We start from the raw sequence: 12741 nt of genomic DNA on the forward strand, positions 1-12741 counted from the left end.
CACAGCTTTATTAATTCACTTGTATTGTAAATGAAATCAGTTGTATTGATGGGTTTTCTTCTGTTGTTTACCAAAGTATGTATTCTTTACCTTCAGAAGAAAACTATTCCAGCTTCCTTGCTTTGTGGTTGGTTCTCTACCGCCTAAGCCCACCTACGCTGGCTCTCTCCACCAATCACAGCAGAGCGACTTGCGCGCTGCCTCCCTCCGGCTGATCCAAACTAGCGCTGGCCCCATCGGTAGTTAAACAAACATGGCTCTGCTACATTATCAGACAACGACTCTTTATGATACGTAGGCAAATTTAAAGGAAAAAATGCGAAGATTATTAAGAAACACGCCATGCGTGATGTGACACCGCGGACGGAGAGTCGCTACATTATTTAGTGCGTTAGCTTAGTGTAGCCTTTTGTGACCGTGTTTACACGTAGCTAGCTCTTGTTGGCTAATGTAATCTAGCAAAATGGACCTTGGATCAATGTTGTACAACAATTTAAAAGAAGTTACATGGAGTACTACGTCCTTACCATTAGATCAACTCGTCAGTAATTATAAGTTGCCTCAAATTGTCAAGCTGGATAACGGCAAGTAACTTTACCTTTTCATGCCATCAGCGCAGGCGCTTGTTAGCTGCTAGCTAGCAGCAAAGGCAAACTTAAGCTGTAACAAATCTTTGCGATTGAGTTTAGCAGTGTGACTTACCGTTTCTCAACAGCGTGATCTAGTTTACATTACAAAATAAGCGTTTTCTTATTCTCTCTTTTCTTTTGGTTTATTTTTGGTAATACCTTTGCATCCGTTGTGCACATCTCACCTTTTTTGGTATTAAACGTGTAAACCCTATAGTCATCATTATAATGAAGTTATTTCAGGTTTAGTAAAAACTGTATTGCAACGACTGATGAGTTGTACCACATACTGTCTAGCTCCACCATTGGAAAGCCATTTTTCTTAATATATAGATGTATTGTTGCAGGCTGAGTCACAATGCCAATCTTATAACTAAATCGTAACCTAGTTGCTCTGTTTAAGCTGAGAAGCATCATTGTCTTCATTTTGGTTACAAAAAGACAAGTATTTGTTTATTTGTTTTTAAGAATTAAGACATGATAATGTTATGGTGCTGTGCAAAAGTATTTAGCCACCACTAATTTCTTCATAATTTGCTTAGAAGTTGCCAGATTTGCATTTTCTGAAGTGGTCGTGAGCAATAGTTCTCCAGGTTTTCTGAAGGTTTTTCAAGGTTTTTCTAGGTCTTGTATCTGACCATTTTCTTCAAGGACAAAAAAGTACCTAATTTAAAGGGATCGTTTAAAGGGACCAGCCAGTGTTGTGTATACACTCCGATTCCCATTTATTTTGTTGAGTCCACAAAAAATACCAAATTAACCAAGAACCTGACTGAAAATCAGTAGCATCAGGTCTGATGGAGCAGTGAATGCAATTTAGAAATGTTTGGTTCAGAGCATTGTGAGTATGTACAGAGAAAGTCAGGAGTGACTACAGCCACCTGTTAAATAGGGTGGAGGCTGAACTGCAGCAACTGGTGTAAAGAAATTACAAGAAGGCTGCCTTAGAGTTTAGGCCGTGTTAAAGAACAAAGGTGGTCAAATAAAATATTGACTTTCAATTTTGTTAGAGTTGTACAAACTCTGCACTTGCCTTATAGCCTGTATTTCCATGTATGTTTGCACATATTGCAGCCATTTCCCATTTTCCTACTAAAATAAAGAAATGAGTGGGGGCTCAAGACTTTTGCACAGTACTGTTACTATCCCTCTAACTAAACTATATGTTAATGCAATCCTGGGTCTGAACGTGTATCTTTATCAGAATCAGAATACTTAAATAATACTGATTCTGATACAGTCCTGGGTCTGAAAGTGCATCTTTAAAACTATGTTACCCTCAGTATGCCTGAAAATAAACATGCTGACTGTGCCCTGCACTTTGCTATTATGTATCATTAATAATTTGAATAATTTTCTCCATCTCCCTGACACATGCCTGGCCTTTTCTGGAGAACTAAAGTGGTGTATTGTACTTTGAATGATAGAGCATGCTTTTTAGAGAGGTATGGATTAGGCCATTAGTCATTGACTAATGGCCTAATCCATAGTGACTTTAAATGTGCTTGGTAATCCAATGCCTCAGTTTGAATGGAGCAGACTGTATGGCTAAAGAGTGGTATGAAAGCAGTGGTGTTTCTCAAAGTGATATTTAATAGAATGGCCTGTTCTCTGAGTTATTAAGGTTCAATAGTTCTCTCATGACCCACATCCAAGACACCACCTGGTAAAAACATATATAAACATTTTTTGTTTTAGATGTTTTGTTGCTGGATGGTTCAGTGCTTACTTTGCGGTTAATTTAAAGTTGTAATTATGCAAATTATGCTGTTTTCTGCTCTGTAAATAGTGTGGTTTTTTTTTTTTTTTTTTTACTTTCTGTAGGTCAGCTGGTTGAAGGGCTCAGAGACAATGACTACCTCTTGATTCATTCCTGTCGTCAGTGGACGACTATTACTGCTCACAGTCTGGAGGAGGGACATTATGTCATTGGGCCCAAAATAGAGATCCCAGTTCACTATGAAGGTGAGATGCAGCCACAGTCTATGCTTATTTAGTTTGTCTTGTAAATGGTAAATGGACTACCGTATTTCCCGGACTACAAAGCGCACCTAAATATTAGCCGCACAAGCTAAAATCAGGGGAAAATCCTGTTTTGTACATACATTAGCCGCACCTGACCAAAAGCCGCAGGTGTTTCAATGTTGACTTATCATATGTAAGAGAATATGCACAAAGGGAATTGTCAGGAAAGAGATGGCTGTTTGGAGACATCACTTTTATTAATATTTTGAAAAACAAGTTATGGGTACATATTTGCACATGTAGTACATAACAATAACCTACAGCACACCAGAACAATAGATTCGGCCTACCTTTTAGGCTCAGGTGCAGTGACACAGCTTTAACAAGAAGAAAAGTCAGTCATTCACCACCATCTTTCTCTTCTTCCTACGCACTAAAACCACCAAAGTCCTCTCCTCCAGTGTCGGATACAAACAGGCTCAGGATGGCTTCGTCATCCACTCTTCTTCTCTCCTTCGTTGTCACTTTCAAAACCAAAGAAATCCTCATTGTCAGTGTCAGAGTCGAACACCCTCAGAAGGGCCGTGGCGGTGTCCTCCTCTCCATCATGCAGCAGTCCAGCCCTTCAAAATCCGTTGGTGATCGTGGATGTTTTCACACTTTTCCACGCTGTCAGAATCCACCGGTGGAGTTGGGCATAACTTGCTTTTTGGGCATAACTTGCAAGTTTATCGCCGCTCATCATCCACGACTCCCGCTGAACGCGTAGCGCTACTTTGAAGTTTGTTTTTCGCGCTACTTCGTACGGCACTACGTTGCCTGGCGGACGGACATGTGACTAACATACCACTCTTGAACCCCGATCCTTCCGCCAGGCAACGTAGTGCCGTACAACAGCGGAACAAACAAAACAAATCGTCTTACGATATGACAAAAATCACGGACAATCCATAGAAAAGCCGCACCTGACTAAAAGCCGCAGGGTTCAAAGCTTGTGCAAAAAGTAGCGGCTTATAGCCCGACATTTACGGTAGTTCTTATAAAGCGCATTTCTACTCTATCCGAGCATTGAAAGTACTTTACAGTATTTATATGTTGCGCATTGTCAGATATCAAATATGATATTTGATGATGCATCTTTGCCTAAACTGAAGAATTATTCACTAAAATATATAAGGCAAAAATAAATTATGTGATTTTATAGTTGTAAGTCTGTGTTGATGCAAAACACCATTGACGTGTCTTTTCCATCTTTTCGTAGGTCAGTTCAAGCTGCTTGAGCAGGACAGAGATGTCAAAGAGCCTGTGCAGTACTACAACAGCGTGGAGGAAGTGGCCAAAGCTTTCCCTGAAAGGGTATATGTTATGGAGGAAATCATTTTCAATGTTAAGGTACATTTAATCCATCTATTTTTATGTGACATTTATGAATATAATATAATAATATATACAGTGGGGCAAAAAAGTATTTAGTCAGCCACCGATTGTGCAAGTTCCCCACCTAAAATGATGACAGAGGTCAGTAATTTGCACCAGAGGTACACTTCAACTGTGAGAGACAGAATGTGAAAAAAAAATCCATGAATCCACATGGTAGGATTTGTAAAGAATTTATTCGTAAATCAGGGTGGAAAATAAGTATCTGGTCAATAACAAAAATACAACTCAATACTTTGTAACATAACCTTTGTTGGCAATAACAGAGGTCAAACGTTTACTATAGGTCTTTACCAGGTTTGCACACACAGTAGCTGGTATTTTGGCCCATTCCTCCATGCAGATCTTCTCGAGAGCAGTGATGTTTTGAGGCTGTCGCCGGACTTTCAACTCCCGCCACAGATTTTCTATGGGGTTGAGGTCTGGAGACTGGCTAGGCCACTCCAGGACTTTCAAATGCTTCTTACGGAGCCACTCCTTTGTTGCCCGGGCGGTGTGTTTTGGATCATTGTCATGTTGGAAGACCCAGCCTCGTTTCATCTTCAAAGTTCTCACTGATGGAAGGAGGTTTTGGCTCAAAATCTCACGATACATGGCCCCATTCATTCTGTCCTTAACACGGATCAGTCGTCCTGTCCCCTTGGCAGAAAAACAGCCCCATAGCATGATGTTTCCACCCCCATGCTTCACAGTAGGTATGGTGTTCTTGGGATGCAACTCAGTATTCTTCTTCCTCCAAACACGACGAGTTGAGTTTATACCAAAAAGTTCTACTTTGGTTTCATCTGACCACATGACATTCTCCCAATCCTCTGCTGTATCATCCATGTGCTCTCTGGCAAACTTCAGACGGGCCTGGACATGCACTGGCTTCAGCAGCGGAACACGTCTGGCACTGCGGGATTTGATTCCCTGCCGTTGTAGTGTGTTACTGATGGTGACCTTTGTTACTTTGGTCCCAGCTCTCTGCAGGTCATTCACCAGGTCCCCCCGTGTGGTTCTGGGATCTTTGCTCACCGTTCTCATGATCATTTTGACCCCACGGGATGAGATCTTGCGTGGAGCCCCAGATCGAGGGAGATTATCAGTGGTCTTGTATGTCTTCTATTTTCTGATGATTGCTCCCACAGTTGATTTTTTCACACCAAGCTGCTTGCCTATTGTAGATTCACTCTTCCCAGTCTGGTGCAGGTCTACAATACTTTTCCTGGTGTCCTTCGAAAGCTCTTTGGTCTTGGCCATGGCGGAGTTTGGAGTCTGACTGTTTGAGGCTGTGGACAGGTGTCTTTTATACAGATGATGAGTTCAAACAGGTGCCATTCATACAGGTAACGAGTGGGGGACAGAAAAGCTTCTTACAGAAGACGTTACAGGTCTGTGAGAGCCAGAGATTTTCCTTGTTTGAGATGACCAAATACTTATTTTCCACCCTGATTTACGAATAAATTCTTTACAAATCCTACCATGTGGATTCATGGATTTTTTTTCACATTCTGTCTCTCACAGTTGAAGTGTACCTCTGGTGCAAATTACTGACCTCTGTCATCATTTTAAGTGGGGGAACTTGCACAATCGGTGGCTGACTAAATACTTTTTTGCCCCACTGTAGCTATAATTCTAAACGCTTCCACCAAGAGTATTTCATAACTGTAGATTTCCAGTTAAAGTTTAAAATTTTCCAAGTTAAGGTTGGTAAAATAGATTCATTTCATTGCGTATATCGAAATTCATGTATGTAATGTTTTCATAGATGGCTTCAGGGGAATGCAATGAAGACACAGAGGTTTACAACATAACACTAAACACTGGTGATGAACTGACGTTAATGGGCCAAGCTGAGATCCTTTATGCCAAAAGCTTCAAAGAAAAATCAAGATTCAACACCATTTTTAAGAAGATTGGAAAGCTGAACTCCATCAGTAAGATCGGTCGAGGCAAGATGCCTTGCTTGATTTGCATGAACCATCGCACCAATGAGAGCATCAGCCTGCCGTTCCAGTGCAAAGGCAGGTTCAGTACCTGCAGTCCACTTGAGCTTCAGATGCAAGACGGGGAGCACAACATCAGGAACATCGTGGAGAAAACCCGTCTCCCGGTCAATGTGACAGTACCCAGCACCCCACCCCGCAACCAGTATGACCTCCACCTCATTAGGGAGGGTCATCGGTACAAATTGGTCAACATTCAGACGAAAACAGTGGTTGTGTGCTGCATTCTGCGAAGCAATAAAATTATCCCTATCCATTTTCCGTTTCATATAGCCATGCCACGATTTATTGTTCCAGAAGAATTGCTGCAAGGAGAGTTGTGGTTAGATACTATGGTGCATCGCTGGTTTGCGTTCTGCCAGGAGCAGTTTGATATCGATGACTATTCTCGTGCTGTCCGGGACGTACGAACAGACTGGAATGAAGATGGCAAAAGCCCCAAAAAAAGCAGTGGCAATGGTAGTTGTAGCAGTGGAGGAAGCGGGAGTTCAAGCGGCTGTCCCAATCATATGCAAATTCCCAGCTCTTTGACTTACGCCCGAGATGAACTCACCCAGTCCTTCCACCGACTGTCTGTGTGTGTGTATGGCAGCAACCTGCACGGTAACAGTGAGGTCAACTTGCAGGGTTGTATGCCATGCGGAGATTGGGCTCTTATGCCTTCTGATAGTCATCCTTCAGAAGAGAATGAACACTTTTTCCCAGAGCTGTTGGACTGCACAAACCCACAACCAACCCTCAACAAGCTGGATGTTCCCTATGAGGAGCTGTGGTTGGATCACTTGAGAAGTCAGATTCCAAAACCCTCTCAAAGCGAAGGAATCAGAGGCCTCAACAGTGACTGTGCCACAACAGCTGCACTGACAAACCCAGTCACTTGTCCTCTGGGAGCCATAACCAGCTCTGATGTGCCTCTTGCTCCTCCACCAGTCCCACCAAAGTCTGAAGCTGTGAGTATAATCTATTGTACTTTAGAGTTTTCGGTCTTAGGATTGGAGTGTTAGTTGATTTGATGGCGTCCGTGCTCACAACAAATGTATTTTAATACTACAGCAAAAGCCAGCATGAGTAGCTACTATGCAGTAAATTAATAAATAAAACTACTTGAAAACAACAAGTTTGATTGGCTGTTGCAGATAAAAAGCTGAACCTGAGGGTTCTTTGAAGAATGACTGTAATGTAAGAACATAAGCTTTAGTTACTGTTTCAACACAAACTCTTTTCATCCTAGGTGAAGGAAGAATGTCGTCTTTTGAATGCACCACCAATCCCACCACGAGGCCTGAAACAGATACCATCAGTGCCTGTCCTTTTGAAGCCACGGCAGCAAGAAACTCGGTCTCCAAGTCCAACCCTCTCCTATTATTCTTCTGGTCTCCACAACATGTAAGAATTTAAATTTTCACCCACATTCTCAAAACAAATGCTGTAAGATATCAAGTTTTGTACCTTTCTATGTTTACATGTATGAGGCTATTCTTATGCTATAAATTAATCTACTATTTTTCCATTAGCAGTGGAACATGTGAGCAAGAAGGAACTGACCCACAAGAGCAAAGCCATGTGTGCTACCCTTGCAGCTGGGCTAATTCCATCAGCACTGAACCGAAGGCTGTTTCGCCATGTAGTAGCTCACCGTTAGATGGAGTTTTATCGCGGTTGTCTTGGCCAAATCATTTCAGTGGAGGGGATTCGCATTGCATGGACGAGTTTCTGCCTACAACCTGTCGAAGTTACTACAGCTACCCCAGAAAGAGAACCCCAAGCACTCCAAAAACCTGTACAACCAGCCTTGTTGACTTTGATGGCCGAGAGTATGCACACCGCAGTAAGGACTTTAACTTGCCGAAAGCATCTCTGAGTCCTTTCTGCAACAAATCTTCAAGCTGCAATTCAGAAATGTACAGTGACAAGCTCATAGATGCATCTAACACTAAGCAGAGCCTCTCCTGCCCGATCTTGCCACCAAGAACACCAAAATCAAATGCCATAAAGAAGTGCACAGATGTGCTGTCAGAGTCAGTCTGTGACAGTAAGCCGGAAACTTTATATTCCTCACTTGCTCAACATGAGCAGGGAACAAAAGAGATACACTCCATCTCTAACACTCCAACTGTTAACTGTCCATCCTTGTCTCACACTACACAGTGGCAGCCACCATCGAGCTTGGCTGGCCTTTCAATTGAAGAGGTCTCCAAATGTCTGAAATTTATCGGCCTGCCAGATGACATTGTTTCTCTTTTCGTGTCTGAAAAAATTGATGGGAATCTACTCCTGCAGCTCACCGAGGAGATTTTGTCTGAGGACTTCAAGCTAAGCAAACTGCAGGTGAAGAAACTCATGCAGTTCATAAATGGGTGGAGACCCAAGATATAACAGTATGTAACTTAAAAACTCCTGTAAAGCTGAGAACATCATGCCTTCAGTATGTATGCTATGCACATCAAGCCACAAAGAGTTTCTTTTTGTATAGTATGAACTTATTTCTTGTTACTACATGGTGGGGAAGACAAGTGGGTAATGCCCACTTAAAGTCTATGACTCCTATTTGCTAACTGAATGGAATCATTTGGCACTTTCACAAAGACATTTACATGTCAACTGCTTACTTTTACACCCACGACCTATTCGTGTCATTACACAGATACTAATTTAAGCCAGGGAATTGAAAGAAATCCACATAATCGTTTTAATGTGAGAGCTATATGAAGACAATATTGTCTTTTGTAAAAGGAGAGTGTCACAGAATTTTGCTGCGAATAGCTAAATGTTTAAAAGAGCACGAACTAGAAAATATTTGAAATATATATATAGTAGAGCCAACTGCCAATAATTACAGAAAACCCAGTTTGGTATCAGGTGACAGGAGATAGTTAACTTTGGAAAATTAATTACTGCATGACAGGGTTCTGTTTTCCCTCAGAATTTGCATCCCCTTAATATAACTGTGCTAATAACAGTTAGCTACGCTAAGTCATTATCTGCAGTAGGGTTTAAAGGTGACACTTCCTATGCAAGAGCTCTTTTTTGTGTGTGCCTGAAGTTAAACACTGCTTATTGTAACCTAAAATGTCTCAGCTAAATGTCACTTTGGGTTATTTAAGCCTGAAAAGAAATTGGTTACATCTAACCAAATTCTGTCCTTTCTTTTAAACTCACATGGAGATAACCAAAAGCGCCAACAGATCTTGGCGTCCAATATAAATGAAAAATTAAATGCATCATGCACTTTGGTAGATTTCAGATTAAATATAGCAGTTGAGGTCATTAAATATAATTGATGAGATTGTTTATGTAGAGAATGAATGCACTACATTTTTTTAATTGCAAGGGTACTCATTTGTTTCCACTGTATGTATTGGTAAGTGTTACCTACAATACTTGCGAGACAGAAGTAATAGTTTTTTGAGCCTTAACCCAGAGACCTTAAACCATTTGATATTTTGACGTAACATTTTCTTTTTGTCAGAGAGTATACACTAACAACTGGAGTTTCTCCAGACCACGGAAGCATGTAGGCTAAACTTGAAAATGATAAACTACAATGAAATATTTGTTTGTATTGGTAACTTTTTTAAAAAATACCCTTGATTCAGAATTGAGTTATTTATGCAGTAATTTAACATGATGCAAAATATGCAGGAGAGTTATTGTCAGACCATTCTTATGGCTGACACATGAAGGTGCCTCAGCAGTCACAGCTTTTGTACAACTCGGGTCTGGTCTGTTGGCCAATAGCTGTTGTTTTGTTTCCCCCCCACCCAACAGTTTTTTTTTTTCTCTTTTTTACAGTGGGGTGTTACATATTTTACTTGATATTTTTTTTTATTTTGTATGTAGGTGCAAATTAAATATAAATTTTTTTTATTGAAATGATTACTAATGTTGAGATTATTTTTTATTGAGAAAAAGCTTATGTTCAAATTTCTGTTTTTTTTTTTTTTAATTCTGTAAAATGTGGGTTCTACTCGGGTTTCTAACTTCATGCAGTAAAATAACACTCGGTCACGGGGGGAAAATACCTACGAATCTCTTTCGCACTCCATGGACACTGACCAAAAGATAATGTTAATAAGCTGTATTTCCTTTTAAGTTAGTGTCAGTATCGCTGTTTTTATGGAGAATGATTTCTGTCCCTGGAAACTTATTACATAGCATAATGTCTTATGCAATAGCCATGGCACTCCAAAGTGACCACGGAAAGGAAATGCAAAGCAGTGGAGTATTATAGGGTATTATTAAGCGTATTGAAAATGCCACAGTGTTCATTTATAAAAAATGCATGCCAAAGAAATAATTCAAAAACCATTAGCCAATTTAAATTGAAGAATTCTGCAATTATTCAATGAACTGTGAAAACACTCCAACATCTAGCCGTGTCCGACTAATCCAACGTTGTGAAGCACTCGGAACCAAAGCTCATTCTGCGTTGGTAACACACTCAGCTCTGGATCACTGCCTACATGAACTGTTGCAATTTTTTGTACAAAAAGAAGGTAAATAACTGTGACACTGGGTTTGACATCATTACTTACAAGTTGAGTTCTGAACATTTGTTTTTCATTTTAACTCTTGTTTTCCCTGTTTCCCCTTTTGCATTGTATCATCTATTAAACATGGATTAACTGGTGCTCGTGTTTTTCTTCTTGGTCAAGTAACAGTAGTAGGCTTCATAGTAGTAACGAGCATGACCATTTTACTACTGATCACAAAGTTTGAGCGATTAACGCAATCTATATGATATACAGCAAGAGCTTTATGTGTAAGTCAGTCTTCATTCATTGATAATTCACAAAATAATTATTTTAAGGCGTGCCTGCCTGTCCAGGGAAATACGTGTCTATGCTGTGACATGAGTTTCATCAATTCCCCAGAATATTGTGACATATGGTGGTTTCACCACTTGGCTCCATGTCTATGTTAAAGTTGCAAAGTCAGAGCAGAGGCTAAAAGGACAGGGAGACATTCGAGGATTTAAAATTTGAATTTCATACTTCATAAAATTACAGCTTGTTCCAGTTCAATTCATCAACAGTTTAGAAGAGTAGCCATCTGAAATTTACCACCTTGGGTCATTTTCCCCCAAAATTCACGTCAGAATTCATTTTAGTCGTCTCTGGATTCAGTGAATAACTTCCAGTTAGAAAACTCACCTGGTTTATTTATTTCTAACATTATTTTGCTCTTTTCCAGTGCGACTGATGATTTGTTCAGCTGATAGACAATTATTTATAATTTGGGTCATTTCTCAGGCAAAATTTGAGATGACTAAAGAATTAATAGAGACAATAAGTAACTGATTAACTGGTTATTTTTAGTAATCGATATTGAGTGTATGTTATCTGCATCTTTTATAGAATAGCAAATTGAATACAGGCGCATGTCAAATGCTGCAAAAAGGAAGTGAGACAGCAAATTGCATCAGGTGTTCAGCACCTTTATCAACAGTTTGCTGTTTCGTTACTTCTGCTGTCTTGCACTTTCCGGTTGTACATTAAGCAGGCTGACATGCCGCAGATCAAAGGTTTCGTAAGTTCTGCTTTTTATCAACATGTGATTTAGGTTTACATATTCTAAACCACATACTTTTAAAGCTTTGATTAAATTTGAATGTCTTTAAGTAAGTGTGATTTATTGAAAATACTTTGCACAAGCCTTATCCATATAAACGATTTCAATAGAGGTTATGAAAGAGCAGACATGCCTGTTTTCTTCAGTTGCTGGTGCACTGTGCAGCATCCGGTTTTTAAAATAAGTGTACATAAATGCAGATTTTAAAGGTTTTGCCTATTTTTCATGTAATTATGTGTCTACTGTTACCAACATGTTTTATTACCTCACTCTAAAGACACACACTTGGTCAAATTTGGCAAGCTCGACTTTTAAAACAACTGCATATGAACAATGACTAGGCCTGTGATGCCAACTTGTGCTTATTTGTTGCATTGTTAGCCGTTCCTGCCATTTGCTGCCTCCTTCCTGACTCCACCAGGTTTTGTATGGAGCATTTGTCTTGATGTCAACACAGCAACTTGTTTAAAAAATGGCTAATGCTCTAAGGAAACTAATTTGATTGGACTGGTACTTGACTGGTATTAGTTACCATTAGTAACTAATGGGTGATCATCAGTTATCCCGTTCAACTGTCAAATCTCTAATCTGATTAATTCCCGTTCTTAATGGGAAAGTTTTCTGATTACCTGCCCTGTGCAACTGAATTATAACTACATGGCTGAATTCATAATAAAATATTACTATATAAATGCCGTAGTGTATAGTTATAAAATTAGTTACAGATTTCACACTTTCCACAGAATTTTATTTCTTCCTTTTGTTCCAAACGTCATACAATTTTGCCAAGCAAATTGGCAAAAAAAAGAACAAGACGCATATAAAGGTTTTCCACAACTGCATTAGAGAACATATTTGACATCAAAGGATTCTTTCAGGCCCTAAAAATCATTTGCATACAGTTTCTAAACGTGTGATTTATTTTGAATGACTCAAATCCACGGTTCCCAGCCCACCCAAACTCTGCAAAGCACATTTGGATCCATGGCCTGGTCTAGCAGACAGTCCACCTGATTCTCCACTGACAGGCCTTCGGCTGGAAGTCTAGCACGAATGTTGTGCTCCTTAGTGCCCAGAGCCACCGACTGCATCCCCGGGAAGGCACCATCCTTCTCAAAACCCAGCTTCAGCTCCTCACTGACAAAATAAAC

General features: G+C 40.1%; 2 protein-coding genes across 3 annotated transcripts in view; one reads left to right on the forward strand and one right to left on the reverse strand.

The window, feature by feature from the left end:
• The first annotated feature begins 197 nt into the window (after positions 1 to 197).
• On the forward strand, positions 198 to 10649 carry garem (GRB2 associated, regulator of MAPK1). Of its 2 annotated transcripts, none has more exons than XM_080865827.1 (6): positions 198 to 584; positions 2454 to 2594; positions 3856 to 3986; positions 5782 to 6969; positions 7251 to 7405; positions 7534 to 10649. In XM_080865827.1, exons 1-6 carry the CDS (start codon positions 464 to 466, stop codon positions 8393 to 8395), a joined length of 2598 nt encoding a protein of 865 aa, XP_080721953.1. In that variant the 5' UTR covers positions 198 to 463; the 3' UTR covers positions 8396 to 10649. The 2 variants fall into 2 exon arrangements, with proteins under 2 accessions (XP_080721953.1, XP_080721954.1); XM_080865828.1 differs by having other exon boundaries at positions 7537 to 10649.
• Positions 10650 to 12316: 1667 nt separating this feature from the next.
• The window catches only part of prkdc (protein kinase, DNA-activated, catalytic subunit), a 31509-nt gene continuing 31084 nt past the window's right edge, over positions 12317 to 12741 (reverse strand). The window contains exon 86 of the mRNA XM_080864311.1: positions 12317 to 12727. Coding sequence (XP_080720437.1) covers positions 12523 to 12727 — 205 coding nt within the window. The 3' untranslated portion in view covers positions 12317 to 12522. The remainder of the gene's footprint in view (positions 12728 to 12741) is intronic.

This window comes from Rhamphochromis sp. 'chilingali' (assembly GCF_963969265.1).
Source record: "Rhamphochromis sp. 'chilingali' genome assembly, chromosome: 18".
NCBI classification, from domain to species: domain Eukaryota; kingdom Metazoa; phylum Chordata; class Actinopteri; order Cichliformes; family Cichlidae; genus Rhamphochromis; species Rhamphochromis sp. 'chilingali'.

Coding starts and splice junctions, on each gene's coding strand:
- garem (XM_080865827.1), top strand. CDS start 464: ATGGACCTTGGATCAATGTTGTACAACAATTTAAAAGAAGTTACATGG. Junction 3,987..5,781: donor AAATCATTTTCAATGTTAAG/GTACATTTAATC, acceptor ATGTTTTCATAG/ATGGCTTCAGGGGAATGCAA. Junction 7,406..7,533: donor TCTTCTGGTCTCCACAACAT/GTAAGAATTTAA, acceptor TTTTTCCATTAG/CAGTGGAACATGTGAGCAAG.